At 48.1% G+C, this 21,999-nt stretch overlaps 1 protein-coding gene across 1 annotated transcript; it reads right to left on the bottom strand.

The window, feature by feature from the left end:
- Positions 1-1,150: 1,150 nt before the first annotated feature.
- Positions 1,151-20,655, bottom strand: SLBP (stem-loop histone mRNA binding protein). The gene is made up of 8 exons (XM_032136171.2): positions 20,377-20,655; positions 20,121-20,237; positions 12,420-12,524; positions 8,484-8,543; positions 8,046-8,183; positions 4,683-4,832; positions 3,232-3,298; positions 1,151-2,068 (listed from the first exon to the last, which is right to left on the bottom strand). The coding sequence occupies exons 1-8, from the start codon at positions 20,433-20,435 to the stop codon at positions 1,952-1,954; spliced, it is 813 nt and encodes a 270-aa protein (XP_031992062.1). The 5' UTR covers positions 20,436-20,655; the 3' UTR covers positions 1,151-1,951.
- Positions 20,656-21,999: the final 1,344 nt, after the last annotated feature.

The following is a 21,999-nucleotide window of genomic DNA, read 5'->3' as shown; positions in this document are numbered from 1 at the left end:
CCGGCCCAGGAATTGACATCTTTGAGTCTTCCAATCCGTGAACATGTTACATTTCTCCACTTACTAGATCTTTGTTTCATCAGTGTTGTGCAGTTTTCAGCATACAGGTCCCATACATGTTTTGTTAGATTTGAAACTAAGCATTCTAGTTTAAAAAGCCCAGAATCTCATCTGAATCCACTCCCTTGTGGAGGAGGCTCCTGACAGCTGTGTTGAGCCCCTTCCATGTAAAGACTGTCCCCGGCCCCCACCACACACACGCACACCCCCCACACTGCCCCCCAATGAACAGCAGGGACAGGCCTAGGACACCTGCTGCAGATGCTCCCAGGAGTCCCTGGCCCACAGCAAATCTGAAATCCCGCTGGGCACACATCACCTGGCAGTCCCCTGACTAGGCCAGCCTCAGTCCTCCAGGCTCCTGGCTCCATCTCTGAATTATCCTTCTTTTTCACGAAAGGCAGCCTGTGTTTGCAGCTGGAGAGTTTTATCTTCCTGCTTCCCGGTGGTAGGAACCTGAGGGTTCAAGGCCTCTTGTATTACCTGGCCCTTTCAGTCCAACCTGGCAACAGCTTCCATCCATGTAATTCTGTGACTCTTAATAGGGTTCATTCAGTTCATTAGAAGCCACACCCGTGGGGCTTTTCAGAATAGCACCATCTTGGGCTCCTGCAGAGGAGCAAGAAGCCTTATTGAGGGAAAGAAAGGTTCTAACAGCTGGGCATGGTGGCTCACACCTGTAATCCTAGCACCTTGGGAGGCCGAGGAGGGCAGATCGCCTGAGGTGGAGAGATCGAGACCAGCCTGACCAACATGGAGAAATCCTGTCTCTACTAAAAATACAAAATTAGCTGGGCGTGGTGGCACATGCCTGTAATTTCAGCTACTTGGGAGGCTGAGGCAGGAGAATCGCTTGAACCCGGGAGGCAGAGGTTGCAGTGGGCCAAGATCGCACCATTGCACTCCAGCCTAGGCAACAAGAGCAAAACTCTCTCAAAAAATAAAATTAAAAAAATAAAGAAGGCCCTTTACCCAGCGCCACTCGCTGAGTGCCACTTGCTTCAGACACAAGAAAGGCAGACACAACTCTGACCTTCCAAACATGTCAGCTCTCATGGCAGCTGGCCCACCTGGCAACACCACCAATCAGTTAAAGAGGGTTCTTTTCTTTTTATTTTTGCAATATCTCATACAAAAGCAATAGAAACATAACAGTCTTAACAAGAAGTTTACAATTGAATATTTGAACAGAAAATCTGTACACATTATCATTTACAGCAATTTTACATGGTAAATTAACTGATTGTTTTAAAATGTTCTTTCTAAATCGCTTCACTCTGCTGCCCAACTCTTGGAGTATTCTAAAGAGTCTAACTAGTGCTATTTACAAGTACCAAATTAAGACCATATAACTTACATAAAACCTATTAGTTTAATAGCTCAATTTAACAATGTCTGACATCAGAGTGCTGTTATGACATATTGATAAAAGGCCAAAAATTAAGTTTCCATAAAGATATTAAAGGTGTCTGAGAATACTTTGATGCCTATAAAAGTAGCTGACTCTCAATTGGTCCCATGGATTACATGGTTAAATCCAAAACACTCCATCTGACAAGCAGCAACTGAAGATGCCTGTGGAAAACCAGTTAAGTAGACATGTCAGCTTACCCTGGAGGACAACAGGGATTACGCAACTAAGCTCGCTGGAAGATTGCTTCAAGTACTTTCTTGGATTTAGCTCCATTTACAATTTAAAACATGCAAAATATACTCACTATACATAAAATTAATGTTTCTTAAGAAAGTAAGGCAAAAATAATTCATCATGAGATAATGGACTACTAACAGAGAAACCACCAGGTACAAGTGCACACACATGCTTGGTGCCTGGCCAGCCTTCCACCTAGTCGGGGAGGAGCTGTTTCTCTTCCTGGCCGCCAGGTGGCAGTTAGCTCATGGCTGAGAAGTCTCTCAAGGGTTCAGTTAAACAAGCTTCCAAATCAAACTCATCCTCCACTTGACTGTCCATGTGTCTAACCTTCGTGGGTGTGCCAGAGTACACATCCTGGAAAACAGAAGCATGGGTCAGTTGACATTCATCTCACCCTGAAAACAGGGGCCACTTCCTACACCCCACAGCTTACGTGGTAAATCGTGACATAATGCACAGCAAGGTGTACACTTCATGTGCAACTGAGACAGATTTTAATAATGACACTGCAAAGAGAAACCACATGTACCATTTACAAGACACTGAAGTTTAGATGTCCACACATTTTATTTTTATTTTGTAGAGACGGAGTATATGTTGGCCAGGCTGGTCTCGAAATCCTGGGCTCAAGCAATCCTCCTGCCTTGGTTGGCCTCCCATTATGCTGGGATTATAGGAGGGAGTCACTAGTCACTGCGCCTAGCCATGTACATAGTTTATAAGCATGGAAAGAATTCTAAAAGCCTAGACAAAACCACAAATAGTGGCTGTCTCAGGACAGGAGACAGTATTTAAACTGATACATTTAAAAACGGTTTTCTTTTCTCTTGAGACAGAGTCTCACTCTGTCACCCAGGGTGGAGGGCAGTGGTGCAATCTCGGCTCACTGCCACTGCCACTGCCACCTCCACCTCCCGGGTTCAAGTGATTCTCCTGCCGCAGCTTCCCGAGTAGCTGGGATACATGCCTGCATGACCACACCCAGCTAGTTTTTGTATTTTTAGTAGAGACTGGGTTTCACTATGTTGGGCAGGCTGGTCTTGAACTCCTGACTTCAGGTGATCTGCCTGCCTCAGCCTCCCAAAGTGCTGGGATCACAGGCGTGAGCTACCACACTCAGCAGACGGTTTTTTTTGTTTTTGTTTTTTTGAGACAGAGTCTTGCTCTGTTGCCCAGGCTGGAGTGCAATGGCGCCATCTTGGCTCACTGCAACCTCCACCTCCTGGGTTCAAGCTATTCTCCCACCTCAGCCTCCTGATTAGCAAGGACTACAGGCCCCCACCATCATGCCTGGCTATTATTTGTATTTTTGCAGAAACAGGGTTTCACCATGTTGGCCAGGCTAGTCTTGAATTCCTGACCTCAGGTGATCCGCCTGCCTCGGCCTCCCAAAGTGCTGGGATTACAGGCGTGAGCCACCGTGCCTGGTCCAAACTTCAGTTTATAAGGCAGCATGTGTTGCTAACAATTCACCTGCAACCACCAAGCTGAAAGACTTATCCAAAGAAAGTACTTACAAAGTCATCCTGAGAGCTGGTCTGGGGCTCAGAGCTGCTTTCTGCAGATTCAAGGTCTACAGGGTGTCTGTTAAACAAAATCCAACAGGTGCGTCAGGCACTAACTTAACAAAGCCAGAAGACGGGGTGCTGCAAACCCCATCCATATGGTACAGCCACAACATTGACAGTGTGCCCTAGGCTCCCTGAGGGGTCAGCTTTCAGTGACTATTTGACAGACTTAATCTCAGCCCAATCAATCCAGCAAAGAGAAAGCTGATGGCAATGAGAAGCAGCCAAAAGATCTGCTGGGCTCACCACACAAGCATCCTTGGAAACAGAAGCACTCATAAGCCCAATTTTTGAGGGGGAGAAACAAGCACTGTAATGAACATACTATGCATTATCACTAATTTTTCCAAGTTTCTACTCAGAGAATGGGACAATGGCGTCATACTGGGGGAAAAAACCCGAATGACATCTGTCAGGACGAACTGGTAAAGCCACTTACAATCGTTTCAAACATGCCAGTCTCTAATAAATTTCCCAGCACAGAGGAGAAACTCAATTGTTTGTTTAAAGAATGTGTCTGAGGAAGCGAGAGGCTCAGGACCAGAGGAGAGCTGAGAAGAAACCCCACATAGAGGGAGGGAGGTACAAGATCATTCTCCCTACCTTCCTGGTCAGCAGGTATTCCCATGATGCAGCAAAAGTTCAGGCCTGAGACATTTCAACTAGGCACAAGTTTAAAGGCCAACGGGGCTGGGAGCGGTGGCTCACCCCTGTAATCCCAGTACTTTGGGAGGCTGAGGCGGGCAGATCATGAGGTCAGGAATTCCAGACCAGCCTGATCAACATGGTGAAACCCCATCTCCACTAAAAATACAAAAAATAGCTGGGTGTGGTGGCGTGTGCCTGTAATCCCAGCTACTCAGGAGGCTGAGGCAGGAGAACCACTTGAACCCAGAAGGTGAAGGTTGCAGTGAGCTGAGATCATACCACTGCACTCCAGCCTGGGTGACAGAGCCATCTCAAAAAAAGAAAAAAAAAAAAAAGCCAACAGAGAAAGAAAGCCTTCCTTCCTTAATTAAGAACTTTTATTTTCACGGTTGAGCTGAAATGACTCAAATACTTTTTAGGATATTTATATTTAAAATATAAATTCCAGAGATTGTCGTAATTTTTAGGGGAAAAACAACTACAACAACAAACACAGCAAAACAACAAACAAAAACTGTATTCCCAGAATGACTTTGCTTGAAAAAATAAATTCAATCCAGGAAGCAAACTCTTCCTTCCAGCTGCCTCCCACGCAGTACAGAAGAACTCAGCACCAGGCTGCAGCAGCTGCTCTGCTCCCCAACAGCTGCTGGGGGACTTGGCACCAGACCCTCCTGTCCCAGTGGTGCACAGCTGCTCCAGTCACTGGACCAATCAGAGAATCACAGAACAAGAATGCAATAAAGACATACATTTCTTGCAAATCACATCCTTCTTCAGCTGGAGGATCCCAAAAATGCAGAGCCACCTTCCAGAGCTTGATTTGCTGGTCCCATGAACGTCGACTATACTTCTTAAATTTATTAGGGGTCTTGGGATGAATGCCAGGTTGTCGAAGGTGTCTACAGGAGAAAGATTATTCTAGCACATGCCCACATGCCACTCACATTTCCACATTAGCTTGAAGATTAATCAAACTATGAGATTAGCATTATTTTAAATATTATAGATCACCAGGCATGGTGGCTCATACCTGTAATGCTAGCATTTTGGGAAGGTCATGCCAAGATCACTTAAGCTCAGGAATTCGAAAATGGCCTGGGCAACACAGTGAGACCTCGTCTCTATTTAAAAAAAAAAAAACAAAAAAACACAGCTAGGGGCACTGGGAGCGGTGGCTCACACCTATAATCCTAGCATTTTGGGAGGCTGTGGGTGGATCACCTGAGGTCAGCAGTTCGAGACCAGCTTGGCCAAAATGGTGAAACCCTGTCTCTACTAAAAATGCAAAAATTAGCTGGGCGTGGTGGCCTGTACCTGTACTCCTAGCTATTGGGGGGCTGAGGTAGGAGGATCACCTGAACTCAGGAGGCAGAGTTTGTAGTGAGCCGAGATCGTGCCACTGCACTCCAGCCTGGGCAACAGAGCGAGACTTCATCTCAAAAAAAAAAAAAAACAAAAAAAAAAAAAAAAAAAACGCTGCTGGGCGCGGCAAATAACTTGAACTCAAGAATCTGAGATCAGGCCGGCCAACATGATGAACCCTCATCTCTACTAAAAATACCAAAAATAAGCATGGTGGCTCATGCCTGGAATCCCAGCTACTCCAGCGGCTGAGGCAGAAGAATCGCTTCAACCTGGGAGGCGATGGTTGCAATGAGCCTAGATCATGCCACTGCAACTCCAGCCTGGTCAACAGAGCAAGACTCCACCTTAAAAAAAAAAAAAAAAAAGTTGGGCACAGTGGTTCACGCTGTAATCCCAGCACTTTGGGAGGCTGAGGCAGGCAGATCACGTGAAATCAGAAGTTTAAGACCAGCCTGGCCAACATGGTGAAACCCCATCTCCACTAAAAATACAAAAAATTAGCCAAGCGTGGTGGTAGACACCTGTAATCCCAGCTACTCGAGAGGCTGAGGCAGGAGAATCACTTGAACCCAGGAGGCGGAGGTTGCAGTGAGCCGAGATCACGCCACTACACTCCAGCCTGGCGACAGAGTGAGACTCCATCTCAAAAATAAATAAAAAATCAACTGAGATCCTACAAAATGAACAAATATGTTAAAAAAAACAAAACAAACAAAAAAAAACATACTATCCGGGCTGGGTGCGGTGGCTCACGCCTGTAATCCCAGCACTTTGGGAGGCCAAGGCGGGCGGATCACCTAAGTCGGGAGTTGGAGACCAGCCTGACCAACATGGAGAAACGCCATCTGTACTAAAAATACAAAAAAATTAGCCCGGGCATGGTGGCGCATGCCTGTAATCCCAGCTACTTGGGAGGCTGAGGCAGGAGAATCGCTTGAATCTGGGAGGTGGAGGTTGCAGTGAGCCAAGAATGTGCCACTGCACTCCAGCCTGGACCAGAGTGAAACTCGGTCTCAAAAAAATCACTATCCACTGGGCACAGTGGCTCACGCTTGTAATCACGGTACTTTGGGAGGACTACTTGAGGCCAGGAGTTCAAGACCAGCCTGGGCGACATAGGGAGACTCCCATCTCTACAAAAATTTAAAAATTTAGCCAGGTGTGGTGGCATGCACTGCTAGTCCCAGCTACTCAGGAGGTTGAGGTAGGAGGATTGCTTGAGGCCAGGAGTTCAAGACTACAGTGAGCCATGATGGTTGGGCACGGTGGCTCACCCCTGTAATCCCAGCACTGTGGGAGGCGGAGACAGACGGATCACAAGGTCAGCAGTGCGAGACCAGCCTGGCCAATATGGTGAAACCCCGTCTCTACTGCAAATACGAAAATTAGCCAGGTGTGGTGGTGGGCACCTGTGGAGGCTGAGGCAGGAGAATCGCTTGAACCTGGGAGGTGGAGGTTGCAGTGAGTTGAAATTGCGCCACTGCACTCCAGCCTGGGCAACAGAGCAAGATTCCGTCTCAAAAAAATAAATACACAGTGAGACATGATATGCCACTGCACTTCAGCCTAGGTAACAGCAAGACTCAGTCAGGAGGGAAAAAAAAAAGCACCATCACATTGAATCTTAATATTCCTTTGCCGGCTATGTTCCAAAAAATATATATATATATATACTTTTTTTTTTTTGAGATGAAGTCTTGCTCTGTGATCCAGGCTGGAGTGCAGTGGTGGAATCTCGGCTCACTGCCACTTCCTCCTCCCGGGTTCAAGCGATTCTCCTGCCTCAGCCTCCCGAGTAGCTGGGACTACAAGTGTGTGCCACCACGCCCAGCGAACTTCTTGTATTTTTAGTAGAGACGGGGTTTCACCATGTTAGCCAGGATGGTCTCGATCTCCTGACCTCGTGATCCGTGCTCCTCGGCCTCCCAAAGTGCTGGGATTACAGGCATGAGCCACTGCACTCAGCCAAAAGTAAATTTTTTTTTTTAAGAGACAAAGTCTCACACTCTGCAGCCCAGGCTGGAGTGCGGTGGTGTGATTAATGGTTCACTGTAACCTTGAATTCCTGGGCTGAAGCAATTCTCCCACCTGTCTCCCAAGTAGCTAGGACTACAGGTGCAAACCACCACACCTGGATAATTTTTAAATTTTTTGTAGAGATGAGGTCTCCTTATATTGCCCAGGCTAGTCTCCTGGCCTCAAGCAGTCCTCTCGGCCTCCCAAAGTGCTGGAATTACAAGCATGAGCCATTGCACCTGGCCCAGAAAAGTAAATTTCAACCCCAATCCTGCCAAAAAGTTCAAGAAAAAACGAAAGCTTTCTTTATATCCTTCTGTGTCTGTGTGTTTGAGGGAGCAGGATAGGCAAGAACATGCTGCTTAAAGGCAATAGGGCAATGCCATGTTTTTTTTCTCCAATTAGAATTTTACAATATTTAACTTGAACTTCATTTTTTCCCCATCATGTATTTTAATAAGCTTACATCTATATGACTGCTGACTCCCAAGAAATAAAATGTTATCTAACATTCAAAATTATGAAAATGATTTTTGAAATCTTCATGTCTTTAGTTTTTCAGTTGCCAATCCATTCTTTATTGACGTCATAAGCCCCAGTCAGTCTCTATTAAATAGCTCTTAGCAGGTGTGAACTATCCCCAGCATCATTTGTACTACCCAATCTAAGCAACTCTTTAGAAATGCAATGCCACATGGCTTGTTCAAGACATGCCACTGAAACAAGACTACCTTGGGACTTCTTTAATATAACGATCGTAGGCAATTGTGTTCTTCCCATAGTTGATCTGCTTCTGTCTCCTCATTAGGACACTTTCATCTGTCTCAAAGTCAGCCGGCACAGTAGACATAGACTCCTTTGAATCAGAACTGAAAAAACAACAGATTAACCGAATAAGCCCTGCAATTAAGATCACCATGTATGTAAGGTAAGCCAAGAAAATGTCAAAACATAATAATGGAGGATTCACTCCAGACTTCCAACCACATGAATCCTAAACAGTCCAGAGACTGCACGTATAGGAATTTAGTACACAGATACAGTATTTCAAATTAGTGAAAAAGGTATTAATAAATGCTACCGCGACAGTCAGCATTTCTGTCACAATTTTCTTTTTAACAAATTACAGGTCTATCAAATTAGAAAAGAAACATTTACACAGCCTTTACCTTCCTGATGATGATTTTCTCTCTCTTCCAAAGTCATTGATGAGGAGTTTCCTTTTATATCTGAGGGCAAAATAAATATTGCTGTTTTTAAAAAAGGTATAAAAATAAAGCAGCCAGGTCTGAGGAAGCTCCACCCTGATACCCTCAGGCACACCATCCTATGCAATCCAGAAGCTCTGTGGGCCAAAAGAAATCCTTGTCAGGTTCAGTTTAAGTAGTGAGATCCACACAACAAAAATTTACATCCCCCCAGGCCGGGCATGGTGGCTCACGCTTGTAATCCCAGCACTTTGGGAGGCTGAGGTGGGCGGATCACGAGGTCAGGAGATCACAAAAAAAATTAGCCGGGCGTGGTGGCAGGCGCCTGTTGTCCCAGCTACTCGGAGAGGCTGAGTCAGGAGAATGGCGTGAACCCGGGAGGCGGAGCTTGCAGTGAGCCGAGATTGCGCCACTGCACTCCAGCCTGGGCTACAGAGTGAGACTCCGTCTCAAAAAAAAAAAAAAAAATTACATCCCCCAAAACTTGGCAGCCTTAAGAAAAGAAAAACAAAACATAAATTGAAATAAATTTTTATTTTAAAAACACCAAACTTACTAATGGGACTTGTATGCCTACTGGGCACTGCATACCTTCTCCAATCTTGGGAGACCAAACGTGCCCCCTTTTGTCTTGTTCCTCATGAATTTCCTGAGGCATCTGCTTTCCATTGCATTCATTACCAGAACACAGTTTTGCCAAAAAAAAAAGTATGACATCTCCAAAAGGAGTCTAGCGCAATCTGACGTTGAAACCACGAACTACCTTGAGCTCCAAGTTCATGTGGGTATCTTTTTTTTTGAGATGAGGTCTCACTCTGTCACCCAGGCTAGAGTACAGTAGCACGATCATGACTTACCACAGCCTCATACTCCTGGGCTGAAGCAATCATCCCACCTCAACCTCCCAAGCAGCTAGGACTCCAGGCAAGGGCCGCCATACCCATCTCAAAAAAAAAAAAATTTTTTTATTTTTATTTTTTGGAGAGATGGAGGTCTATGTTGCCCAAGCTGCTCTTGAACTCCTGAGCTCAAGCGATTCTCCTGCCTCAGCCTCTCAAAAGTACTGAGATCAGGAGTGAGCCACCACGCCTGGCCTGTCATGCAGGTATCTAAATTATGTCATGTATCACTGTGCCTCCTCTCAAAATCTAAAATCCACCCAAGTTTGCTGAGTTGTTCAGTGCAGTTTGGACGCCAGAAGGTAATGAAGTAATTTATCTCCTGTGCATCTAGAGTAGCACTGGCTATATAACACCGGTGATCTTTGTACGATTCAGAGATTAGTCCTGCAAATCATTTGCTGCAGGGCCTCATTCTCTCTAGTATCACAGATGAGAAAGACTGGTTTTCAGGTATGATGAAAACCCATTTTCATTTTTTTTTTTTTTTTTTTTTTTTTTTTTTTTTTTTTTTTTTTTTTTTTTTTTTTTTTTTTTTTTTTTTTTTTTTTTTTTTTTTTTTGAGATAGAGTTCCCTCTTGTTGCCCAGACTGGAGTGCAATGGTGAGATCTTGGCTCAGTGCAACCTCTGCCTCCCAGGTCCAAGTGATTCTCCTGCCTCAGCCTCCCAAGTAGCTGGGATTACAGGCATGTGCCACCACACCCGGCTAATTTTGTATTTTTAGTAGAGATGGGGTTTCTCCATGTTGGTCAGGCTGGTCTCGAACTCCTGATCTCAGGTGATCCGCCCGCCTTGGCCTCCCAAAGTACTGCAATTACAGGTGTGAGCCACCGTGCCATGCAGAAAATCCATTTTCATACTCTTATACTGCTAGTTTGTAGTCTGTTAGTCTCCTTGAAGCATAGTAAGCTGACATTTCATACCCCTCTTACTGTCGAGAAGTAAGCCGGCCTGCCAGTAATGGCTCACTAAAGGGCCAGGAGTTTAAATTACACAGGTTGCACTAAAAGCCGCAGCTTTGGCAAGGCAAGGTGGATCACGCCTATAATCCCAACGCTTTGGGAAGCCGAAGCGGGCGAATCACCTGAGGTCAGGAGTTCAAGACCAGCCTGGCCAATATGGTGAAACTCAGCCTCTACTAAAAATGCAAAAATTAGCCAGGCGTGATGGCACACGGCTATAATCCCAGCTACTCGGGAGGCAGAGGCAGAGAATCACTTGAACCTGGGAAGCAGAAGTTGCAGTGAGCTGAGATTTCATCATTACACTCCAGCCTGGGAAACAGAGTAAGACTCCATCTCAAAAAAATAAATAAGTAAATAAAAGTCGTAGCTTTCCATCACAAAGGGTATAATCAACAGAGCAGTCCAAACAGTGCTGTTTTCCAAAACAGGACAATTTTCAGGTACAGACCCATGAGATATCTGAAGAACAAATGGGATCTACTCACAAGACAATCTGGACAGGTGGAATACACGTGAATAAGAGCTGCACATAAGCCCTGGCCAGGGGGGACTTGAGAGAGCAAGCACGCTGTAGGTATCAAGAACTGTCCTAAGACTTGTGAATGCAGCACAAACTACACAGGTCAAGTCAAACATTCTAATTTTATAGTTGAGAAAGTCAAGACCTATATAAATACGATAATTCACTAAAAACATTGCTACTCACATCTGTGAACTCCTAGTTCATTTCTTCTACCAAGGCATACATCCACCCACACATTTTGATACCAGAAGAAATGACAACTCCCCCAAATGTTCAATAACCAATTCTCACGTATTCCTATCCCTTTTCAAAGGAGGCTGCTATAAATACCATCACTGGCTGCCAAAATGAAAACAGGTAGTCTAGGTACGCTTCCGTGGCTGACACGCAAGACACATTTTTCTCAAGACCCTGTTTGATTTATCAGCCACTTGTTGGCTAAAATTATCTTGTGAAATACTTCAACCAACTATGAGCCACATTTTAACTGGGTTTGAATAAACCCAGTCCTTGCAACTGGGTTTGAGTTAGACAACTCATCAAAAGAGAAAGGATCAACACACTGATAATCAAGGGAGATTAAACAGTGGTTAAGGATGCAATCAGTAATGGTAATGAGTCAACGAAGAGGAAGTAGCTTAGTTTGCAAGAACTTGGATACACACAACAATCTTGTGTACAACTGCAAGAGGTTCACAGAATCCAAGTTTGAGACCTTTCCTTGTATGATGGCATCTCTGAGCTGGGTTTGTTGCCTAAGCCAAGTGTCAACGTATTCCTTCATCTGGAGAGAGCACTCCACCTACTGTGCTAGGTTGTGTGAGCACCGCATACAGAAGGTCAGTGATAACAAATGACTGTAGTAAGTTCCTGACAGGCCGGGCACAGTGGCTCATGCCTGTAATCCCAGCACTTTGGGAGGCCGAGGTGGGCGGATCAGGAATTCGAGACCAGCCTGGTCAGGCATTTGAGACCAGCCTGACCCAAAACGGTGAAACCCCGTCTCTACAAAAAAATACAAAAATTAGCCAGGCGTGGTGGCCTGTGCCTGTAATCTCAGCTACTCAGGAGGCTGAGGCAGGAGAATCGCTTGAACCCGGGAGGCGGAGGTTGCAGTGAGCTGAGATCTTGCCACTGTACTCCAGCCTGGGCAACAGAGAGAGAGTGACACTCTGTCTCAAAAAAAAAAAAAATTAGTTCTGATAGTCCTCCAGCCTGCAATCCAGCAGTAACACCACTGTGCACCTACTTCCACTCTCGGAAGGATTACCACCAAGAGGACAGTGGTCTTGAAGCTTGAAAGAGTGGACCCGCCTGGAGGGCTTTTCACAGGATAGCCAGGCCCCACCCCATTCGCAGGCCCAGGTTTTCTAACAAGTTCCCAGGAAATGTTGATGCCTTTGGTCTGGAGCCCAGAACTTTGAGAACCACTGTTCCAAGACATATATCAAATTTAATGTGTTACTGAAAACGCCAGATTAACACTTCAAGGTGGTCCAAAATGTGTACCTTGCCATTTCTTTGTTAACTCTGGTCCTCATTTCATCTTCTTCAACTGCACTTGCCCAGTCAGAGCATCTGGAACGGGGTTTAGGGCCTTCAGGAGTGGTAAAGCTGCAATAAAACGAAAATGCTACTGAACCATGACACATACTTTCTTTCAAACTGTATGTCAAGAAATATTCAAAGGCTGGTGGGACACAGTGGCTCACGCCTGTAATACCAGCACTTTGGAAACTGAGGTAGGAGGATCACTTGAACCCAGGAGGAGTTCAAGACCAGCATGGGCAAGATAGTGAGACCTCATCCCTATCCCCCACCCAAAAAAATAAAAGCATTATATCAGTGAACTATGTGTATCAAACCATACTAAACTGGAGTTTAGCAGGACAAAAGCAAACTAGATGTAGAACATAACCTATCAGCTGAATCTGTCTATCCAGGGCTGTCTTACTAGAACAGAAGTCACGGAGCTCCTTGGCAGTGTGCCCACTGTGTTTGGGGGTCTAACAAAACCAACTAGATTTTAGACTTCAAACTAAATTATGATTCCTTTTGGGTGTCCACACTTCAGTAGTCCAGGGCTATCATATAGCTAAAATCAAGGTATTTGGTTCATCTCTGGTATGTGTTTATAAAGTCATTAAAATGAGAGATTTGCTTCAAATTTTTGCAGTGTGTGTGGCAGTCAGAAAAACCCGTATCTAGTTTTCAGCTTCAGTTCTGGCATTTCTATGAGTTAACCTTATCTCATTGATCCAACATCCAGCCTGATGCTGGAGCTCATGAAGTTGACTCTCTAAGAAGTTCAGAGAGTGTAGAGTTTCCCATCCTGTATTTAATTTGTCCCTATGCCATTAGTCCCAGCTTGAAGTCATTGCCAATGTCAATGTTGACAGGATTGCGACAATATTGCCTTTCATAAAACCGACGACCAAAGAATTCCATTATTCTAACAAAGCCCAAGTTTCACAGATTGTGGGCACATCTAGACAGATGTGTGCATGCTTGATGGTGCAGAGCAACTACTCACTTCTACCAACCTCATGCTTCCCCTGGCTGGCCATACAGAGGGATTCGTTGTCATACTGAGAAGGCTCTGCAAGATAAGTCTCTAATTGAGGCTATCTCAGGTGGGTGTTTCCGCTGTGTAGTCCCAAGCCTTGGGACCAACTTCTGATAATGAAGCAGGCTACCAAAAACTTACCCAGCCCACCCCAGGAGTGTCTGGATTTGATCATGGATGTAGCACACACCAAAATCACTAAGACTTTAGACTACTTGTTTTATTTTGCCAGATTATCATGGGAGAGTCTTTAGTTCTGAATTTTCTGTAAGTCTGAGTACTTCGTAGAATTATAAAGCAGGTACAGCTGACACCTTCTCACCATGTTGTAAATATTTACTGAGACTGGGCACAATACTGAGGGATGATAATCTTCTGATTTATCCAATGCTGACTGTCTAGAGCAAATTGTCCACTCTGTGAGTGGTCCTGTAACATGTATGAACGTATTTCTGGGTGCCTTAGAAGTTGTCTTTTTCATGTGTGCTAATATGCAGTATTTATACATTGTGAGAAGTTGATTTTAATAAAAAGGTTGGAACTTCATCTCCAAAATAAATAAATACCCAAGCATGGTGGGGCATGCCTGTAGTCCCAGCTGCATAGGAGGCCCAGGCAGGAGGATCACTCTAGCCCAGGAGGTCAAGGCTGTATGAGCCATGATCCTGGCACTGCACTCCAGTCTGGGCAACAGGGCAAGACTGTATCTCAAAAAAATATATATGGTGGCAGAGGACAGTGGCTCATACTTGTAATCCCAGCACTTTGGGGAGGCCGAGGCGGGTGGATGACCCAAGGTAAGGAGTTCGAGACCAGCCTGGCTAACATGGTGAAACCCCATCTCTAATAAAAATACAAAAATCAGCCAGGTGCAGTGGTACGCACCAGTAGTCCCCAGCTACTAGGGAGGCTGAGGCAGGAGAAGTGCTTGAACCCCAGAGACGGAGGTTGCAGTGAGCCAAAATTGCACCACTGCTCCTCCAGCCTCAGCAAGAGACTCCGTCTCAAAAAATTAATAAATAAAATAATAATACAGAATAGCTAGCATATCCATTTACCTTTCAGGTGCATGTAATTAATAATTCAGAATGTTAGGTACACTATGATTACAATGTGTATGGAGAAGCATATGTCAGAGTCCTTGCTGTGTCAGGACTCCATCTACTGGCAAAGTACCCGCTATGCTTGAGTTAAACCACATCCAGGAGCTCAGTTCCATCTCAAGTTCAAGGTAGTCTTCAGTCAGTATCGGGAAATTGGCCGGGCAGTGGCTCACTCCTGTAATCCAAGCACCTCCAGAGGCCGAGGCCAGCGGACTGCCTGGGCTCAGGAGTTCCAGACCAGCCAGGGCAACATGGTGAAACCCCGTCTCTACCAAAATACAAAAACTTAGCTAGGCATGGTAGCGCGTGTCTGTAATCCCAGCTACTAGGGAGGCTGAGGCAGGAGAATCCCTTGGACCCAGGAGGTGGAAGTTGCAGTGATCGACCAGGTGGAGTTGCAATGAGCCGAGATCGTGCACTGCACTCCAGCCTGGGGGAGAGACCTTGTCTCAAAAAATAAATGAATAAATAATAGTCCAGGCGTGGTGGCTCACGCCTGTAATCCCAGCACTTTGGGAGGCCGAGGCAGGTGGATCACCTGAGGTCAGGAGTTCAAGACCAGCCTGACTAACATGGTGAAACCCCGTCCCTACTAAAAATACAAAAATCAGCTGGGTGTGGTCACGGGTGCCTGTAATCCCAGCTACTCGGGAGGCTAAGGCAGGAGAATCACTTGAACCTGGGAGGTGGAGGTTGTACTCCAGCCTGGGCGATAGGACGAGATTCTGTCTAAAAATATATATATAAAATTTAAAAAATAATAATCAGGAAATCCGAAAGCTTAAGGCTTCATGCCCCAAATTCTGGCAGTTCAAATTGATGTATCTTATTTATACATCAGACATAAACTCACATTATTTTTCTACCCCGTTTTTCTGTTGATCACTACTGATATTAAAACTAGATACTGGGCCAGGTGCACAGGCTCATGCCTGTGATCCCAACACTTTAGAAGGCTGAGGCGGGCAGATCACAAGGTCAGGAGTTTGAGACCAGCCTGGCCAACATGATGAAACCCTGCCTCTACTAAAAATACAAAAATTAGGCTAGGCATAGTGGCTCACGCCTGTAATCCCAGCACTTTGGGAGGCTAAGGTGAGATGATCACTAAGTCAGGAGTTCCAGACTAGCCTGACAAACATGGTGAAACCTAGTCTCTACTAAAAATACAAAAATTAGCCAGGCGTGGTGGTGTGCACCTGTAATCTCAGCTACTCAGGAGGCTGAGGCAGGAGAATTGCTTGAACCCGGGAGGCAGAGGTTGCAGTGAGCTGAGATCGCGCCATTGCACTCCAGCCTGGGCAACACAGCAAGACTCTATCTCAAAAAGGAAAAAAAAAAAAAAAATTAGCCGGGCTGGTGGCGCATGCCTGTAGTCCCAGCTACTTGGAGGCTGAAGCAGAACTGCCTGAACTTGGAAGGCAGAGGTTACAGTGAGGTGAGATCATGCCACTGCACTCCAGCCTGGCTGACAGTGAGACTACGTCACAAAAAAATAAACTAGATACTAACTTTAAATACAACAAATAAGCAACCTATTTTAGCTGTAAACCAAATGCTGTGCTTTGAAAATGCAATTGCAGTAACAAATGAATAATCCTCTTATATAATTATCATTTCTTCCCTTACAGTCACACAACTCGGATACTTAAATTGGATTTCTAAAAGTAAATTTCCAGATTCTAAAAATGGTAGAAAGTTATGAAATCAAATTAGGTAATTAACTGAAAATTAAATTGACTCAACAGAGGCTTGTCCAGGATTGGATACAAGCATCCTCACTAGTGTATCAAGAGGTTCAAGTCTGGGTCTCCCAGCATAACAAATTCCTGAACTACAAGAATAATTTAGGCCGGGCGCAGTGGCTCATGCTTGTAATCCCAGCACTTTGGGAGGCCAAGGCGGGCGGATCACGAGGTCAGGAGATCGAGACCACGGTGAAACCCCATCTCTACTAAAAAAAAAAAAAAAAGAATAATTTAAAGCCTGTGTATGTGAATGACCATATATTACATACCGTATTTTGATACCTTTAAATCCATGTCTTAGGTTAAGTAGGTTATATTCACAATCTACCCTATCTTGGGACAACAAAGCCTAATTTTACACACTAGGCTAACAACCTTCCAAAGAGTACTTCTAGATCTTATCCATCAACAAGCTGGCTGTATTTGTCAGGTGCCTCCAGGCATTATCCACAATGTGCAAACACCAGTGCAAAGGCCCTAGGACAGAAGCATTCCTACAGTTGGAGGAATGATACCAAAAACTCCCGTGACTTCTAAAGCACTGTAAGGATTTAATATTTTTATCTTCAGCTAAATGAGACCACGGGAGGGTTCAGAGCTTGATCTCAATAAGGTTTGATTACCTTCCCTTCATATGTGGACCTAGGGCCTCTTCTGTACCCACCCCTAGACCCAAGTCTTTTTTTTTTTTTTTTTTGAGATGGAGTTTCACTCTCATAGCCCAGGCTGGAGGGCAATGGCGTGATCTCGGCTCACCGCAACCTCCACCTACTGGGTTCAAGGGATTCTCCTGCCTCAACCTCCCGAGTAGCTGGAATTACGGGCATGCACCACCGTGCCCGACTAATTTTGTATTTTTAGTAGAGATGGGGTGTTGGGAAAAAGGCTTATCGGGTGCCTGTATAAGCTGGCCATAAAAATATGGCACAGTAAGTTGTGAAAAGCCACAAGAGGCCTCTGAGGAGGAAAGCCTCCTAATTGCCATCATGTTCCCATGCTCAGAGCGAGACCTGCTCTTATCTGTAAACACTGTGTTCAAGGAGAAAGACACTCCTTTAAAGCACTAGAATGTGGACAGATGTGCAGGATCCTAGTTAAGCCTGCTCCCACTAGCTACTCTCCAATAAGTTAAAGATATGCTGTTTGAGCACAAAGGAGATTCATTCAAACCGCTATAAATTACGCCTATGACGCACTGCCTCCCTTTCACGGTTTCACCCTGAACATCTACTTTTTTTTTTTTTTTTGAGACGGAGTCTCGCTCTATTGCCCAGGCTGGAGTGCAGTGGGGCGATCTCGGCTCACTGCAAGCTCCACCTCCCAGGTTCACACCATTCTCCTGCCTTAGCCTCCTGAGTAGCTGGGACTACAGGCGCCTGCCACCACGCCCGGCTAATTTTTTGTATTTTTAGTAGAGACGGGTTTTCACCGTGTTAGCCACGATGGTCCCATCTCCTGACCTCGTGATCCACCCACCTTGGCCTCCCAAAGCACTGGGATTACAGGCGTGAGCCACCGTGCCCAGCCTACTTCTTAAAGTGATTGTACTCAATAAATAGTGTGGAGACCAGAACTCTGGGCCTTTTGTAGCCTCCATTTTCCAACTGGTCCCCTGGCTCCCACCTTTATGAACTTTTTTTTTTTTTGAGAAGGAGTCTCGCTCTGTCGCCCAGGCTGGAGTGCAGTGGCGCAATCTCGGCTCACTGCAAGCTCCGCCTCCCGGGTTCACGCCATTCTCCTGCCTCAGCCTCTCCAAGTAGCTGGGACTACAGGCGCCCGCCACCACGCCCGGCTAATTTTTTTGTATTTTTAGTAGAGACGGGGTTTCACCGTGTCTCGATCTCCTGACCTCGTGATCTGCCCGCCTCGGCCTCCCAAAGTGCTGGGATTACAAGCGTGAGCCACCGCGCCGGGCTCCTTTATGAACTCAACCTGTCTCTTCTCATTCCTTTGTCACCACCGGACTTCGAGTACCCTACAGGTAGTGTCGAGGCTGGTCCCCAACAATGGAGTTTCTCCATATTAGTCAGGCTGGTCTCAAACTCCTGACCTCAGGTGATTGGCCCGCCTTGGCCTCCCAAAGTGCTGGGATTACAGGCAGGAGCCACTGCGCCCGGCCCCCTAGACCCAAGTCTCTAAATCTCATCTATATGTCCTGGCAACTCACTGTGCCTGAAGATGCCTCCCATGTAGACTCCTGCACTCCATTCCCTTTCTTGACATCTCCTTTGCTTCTCTAAGCAGGTTCTCAAGCCTCACAACTTCCCATGCTCAGCTGCTCCAGCCCATCTTCTCTATCTTAGCAAATGGCCCCAATCAACAGCGTTCAGACCTAAAGGCTTGAGTCATTCTTGATGCCTCTTTCCTCTGTAAACCAAAAAGTGTCTCAGACAGGTCTCAATTACTTTAGGAATTTAGCTAATGTTAAGGACATACCTAGAAGAACATGAAATTACAGAAAGAATCTGTGGTCTGTGCCTTTCTCCAGAGATGATTGTCAGGGCTTCGATATTTAAAAGAGAAAAGTAGGTTGAAGGAGAAAGGATCTACATGTTCCAAGAGAAAAGGAATAGTCAATTATGTATTCCTAGTGTGCTCGGTAAGTCGCCACTTAAGGTGAACAGAGTTCACCCGTGGAGATAATCTTTTATCTGTAGCTATCTGCTTAGAAACGAAAGAAACACAAAGGTGGCCGGGCCCGGTGGCTCATGCCTGTAATCCCAGCACTTTGGGTGGCCGAGGTGGGTGGATCACTTGAGGTCAGGAGTTCGAGACCAGTCTGGTCAACATGATGAAACCCTGTCTCTACTAAAAATACAAAAAATTAGCCGGGTGCGGTGGCATGTGCCTGTAATCCTAGCTGCTGGGGAGGCTGAGGCAGGAGAATCACTTGAACCCGAGAGGCAGAGGTTGCAGTGAGCCGAGATCGCGTCACTGCACTCCAGCCTGTGAGACAGAATGAGACCCTGTCTTAAAAAAAAAAAAAAAAAAAGAAGAAACGCAAAGGTAGTTTCTTGCATGATTCCGCCTTCAGCATATTATTTTTTCCTTTCGGCATAGTGAACTTGGGTCCGAGTTTTTTTTTCCTTTGACGCCTCCCATCCCTAACCCATCAGCAAGTCTCACAGGTCCTGCCTTCAGAAGTCCATCCTGAACCACGCATCTCCCCCCACCTTCACTGCTCCATCTCGGCCAAGTCACCATGCCTTTCAAGGAACGTAGGAGCAACAAGCCCCCAATGCAGAACTGGCCACCAAAGCCCCTCGAGAAGTTTTCTCTAACCATAGCCCCGAAGAGCCCACCACTATGACCACTGGCACCCCTGCTTATTTCCTCCAGACCCTCATCGGCTGTCCCACCCCTATCGAGCCCTCCTTTCGCTCGCATCTTGACCCTCCCTGCACACTGCCTAACCTAGAAAATGGCCAAGCAGGTAAGCCCTGTAAATTCACTTCTCCTCGGGACTCGGGTGTCCCCTGACTTCCACGTGTTCACGAGAAGCTCGTCAGAGACCCTGACCTCTCCCGGGAGCACAACACAGACTCGAACTGGCCAACTCGGGCTGACACCGGTTCAGCTGACTCCCATCCTGGCAAGAGGCTTCCGGAGTGTTCCAGCGCCTCCCAGGCCTGCTGCGGCCGCCCCAGTCCAGGCGCCGCGCGGAGACAAAGGTAAAAGGACGCAGGGTGCCGACCCGACCGATGCCGGCACCGGGAGAGCGCGACGAGGTCCCTGGAGCCCGCGGCCTCGTCAAGGGCCCCACCGCGCCCCGACCCCCGGGTCCCGCGCCCACCTCTCGGGTCTGCGCTCGGCGCCGCGGTGCTCTGCCTCCTCGGCGTCTTCGGGCCTCCAGCGCCTGCCGTCGGCTCTGCGCTTCCGTCCCAGGCTCCATCGCGCGGGGGACGGCGGGCTGCGGGGAGGGAGGCGGTCGGCTGGGCTCGGGAGGTCCGGGACCGCCGTACAACCCCCGCCCCGCAACACCCCGGCCCCGCACAACCCCCGCCCCACGGGGCACGCGCTCCCTCGCCCGCCGCGCAGCCCGGCCTCACCTGGCGTCACCGTCGCAGCGGCTCTGATGCCTCGGCGGGCTTCGCGGGCGGCAGGCCATGGCGGCACGGGCCGGGCGCGCAGCGCAGGGCCGGGGCTGAGGCGGCGGCGACGTGGGCAGGGAGCGCAGAGCAGGGAAGGGCCAGGCCTGAGGCAGAAACCCGCGTCCCCGCGCCGACGCTTACAAGCTCTGCGCGCCCTGCCCCCCCAACCGCCTTTATGTGGGCGCCGGGCCCCGCCCCTCGGCCTCCCGCGCGCTCCGGGTCGGGCGAGACCATCGGGCCACGCCGCAGGGGTCCACTCAGCTGCGCGCGCCTCGCGAGCCGACTGGGGCTAGGGCGAGGCCTCAGGACCGCAGGCAGCCGCGAAGCCCGACTGCCCGGCGCTCGGCTCGGGAGCCGGATGGACGCCGTGGGCTGAGGAGAGGACTAAGGAAAAGGTTGCCCCCCACCCGCGGGATTGAGGCGACCGGGACGCCGCGGGCCCCTGCGACGCTGATAGGTCGCGCCTTGGCGGGCGGGGGCAGCTTTGGCGGGAGATTCGGCCGCGCGCGACGCGGCGCAGGGCCGGGGGGGAAGGGCAAGCGGCACGTTTCTCAGCCGGGGTCCTAGCGCATCTCCCATTGGTCCCGGCCTGGGTGGGGCGCGGCTCTGCTTGGCCCCTGCCCAGGTGGGGGGCGTGTCTTCTCCCTGGCGGGAACCCGGAACCCGGAAGGCGCGGCCTGTGGCGGGTACTGACTGCTTCCCACTGTCCCGTGGCCGCTGCAGGCCCCGTACGCGCCGTCTATTGTTTTAAGCCGCTTAAAGTTTTGGAGTAACCTTTTAGGTAGCGATAGTTGACAACTACACTGAGTCTTTCCAGTCCCACTGCCCTGGCCGTTGGCCGCACACCGGCCACCGACTGAGCCGCTAGTCTCGCTTGCCGCTGCCTCCCTGCCCGTCCGTGACGTCCTCCACTGTGTCGCCGGTGCATGACGCTCCCATCCTCTGCCTGGAGTTGCCTGGGCTTGAAGTATCCTGAAGAATCCCTGGCTCAGCAGGGAGGCCCCACCTGGAGGCGAGGTCCTGTAGATCCGCACCATCCCGTCCCGCTTCCCCGCCGTCACAGTTGCAGCTGACGGCCCCGCGGATCCAGCAAAATAGAACCCCAACGGGTGCACTACACCTGGGAACAGGTTCCCACAGCTTCCTGTTGGGGACAAAGTGAGGGATGCAGGGGAGAGTGGAAACAGCCAAAAGAGTGGGCAGTGGGGTCAGGTCCAGGAGGCTGAGCCCCAGGGATGCTTGGGATCCCTCTAAGGCCTTACACCTCTGGGAGGGCCCGACTTTTGCACCTGCTGCCCTCAGGACCGTGCCTTGGTGCGTCCACCGCCCCCTTTTGAACTCGAAAAGGTCATCCTCAGACTAGGACGGACACATCCTGTTCCCTTCCTCCCCAGGCCCTGGGCATCCCATAACCCTCAAAAACTGTAAACTAAAATCCTGGCAGGGCGCGGTGGCTCACGCCTGTAATCCCAACACTTTGGGAGGCCGAGGCGGGAGGATCATCTGAGGTCGGGAGTTAGAGGCCCGCCTGACCAACATGAAGAAACCCTGTCTCTACTAAAAATACAAAATTACCCTGGC

Source organism: Hylobates moloch, unplaced genomic scaffold, assembly GCF_009828535.3.
Source record: "Hylobates moloch isolate HMO894 unplaced genomic scaffold, HMol_V3 SCAFFOLD_17, whole genome shotgun sequence".
NCBI lineage: Eukaryota > Metazoa > Chordata > Mammalia > Primates > Hylobatidae > Hylobates > Hylobates moloch.
This window is presented reverse-complemented; position numbering and strand designations above follow the sequence as displayed.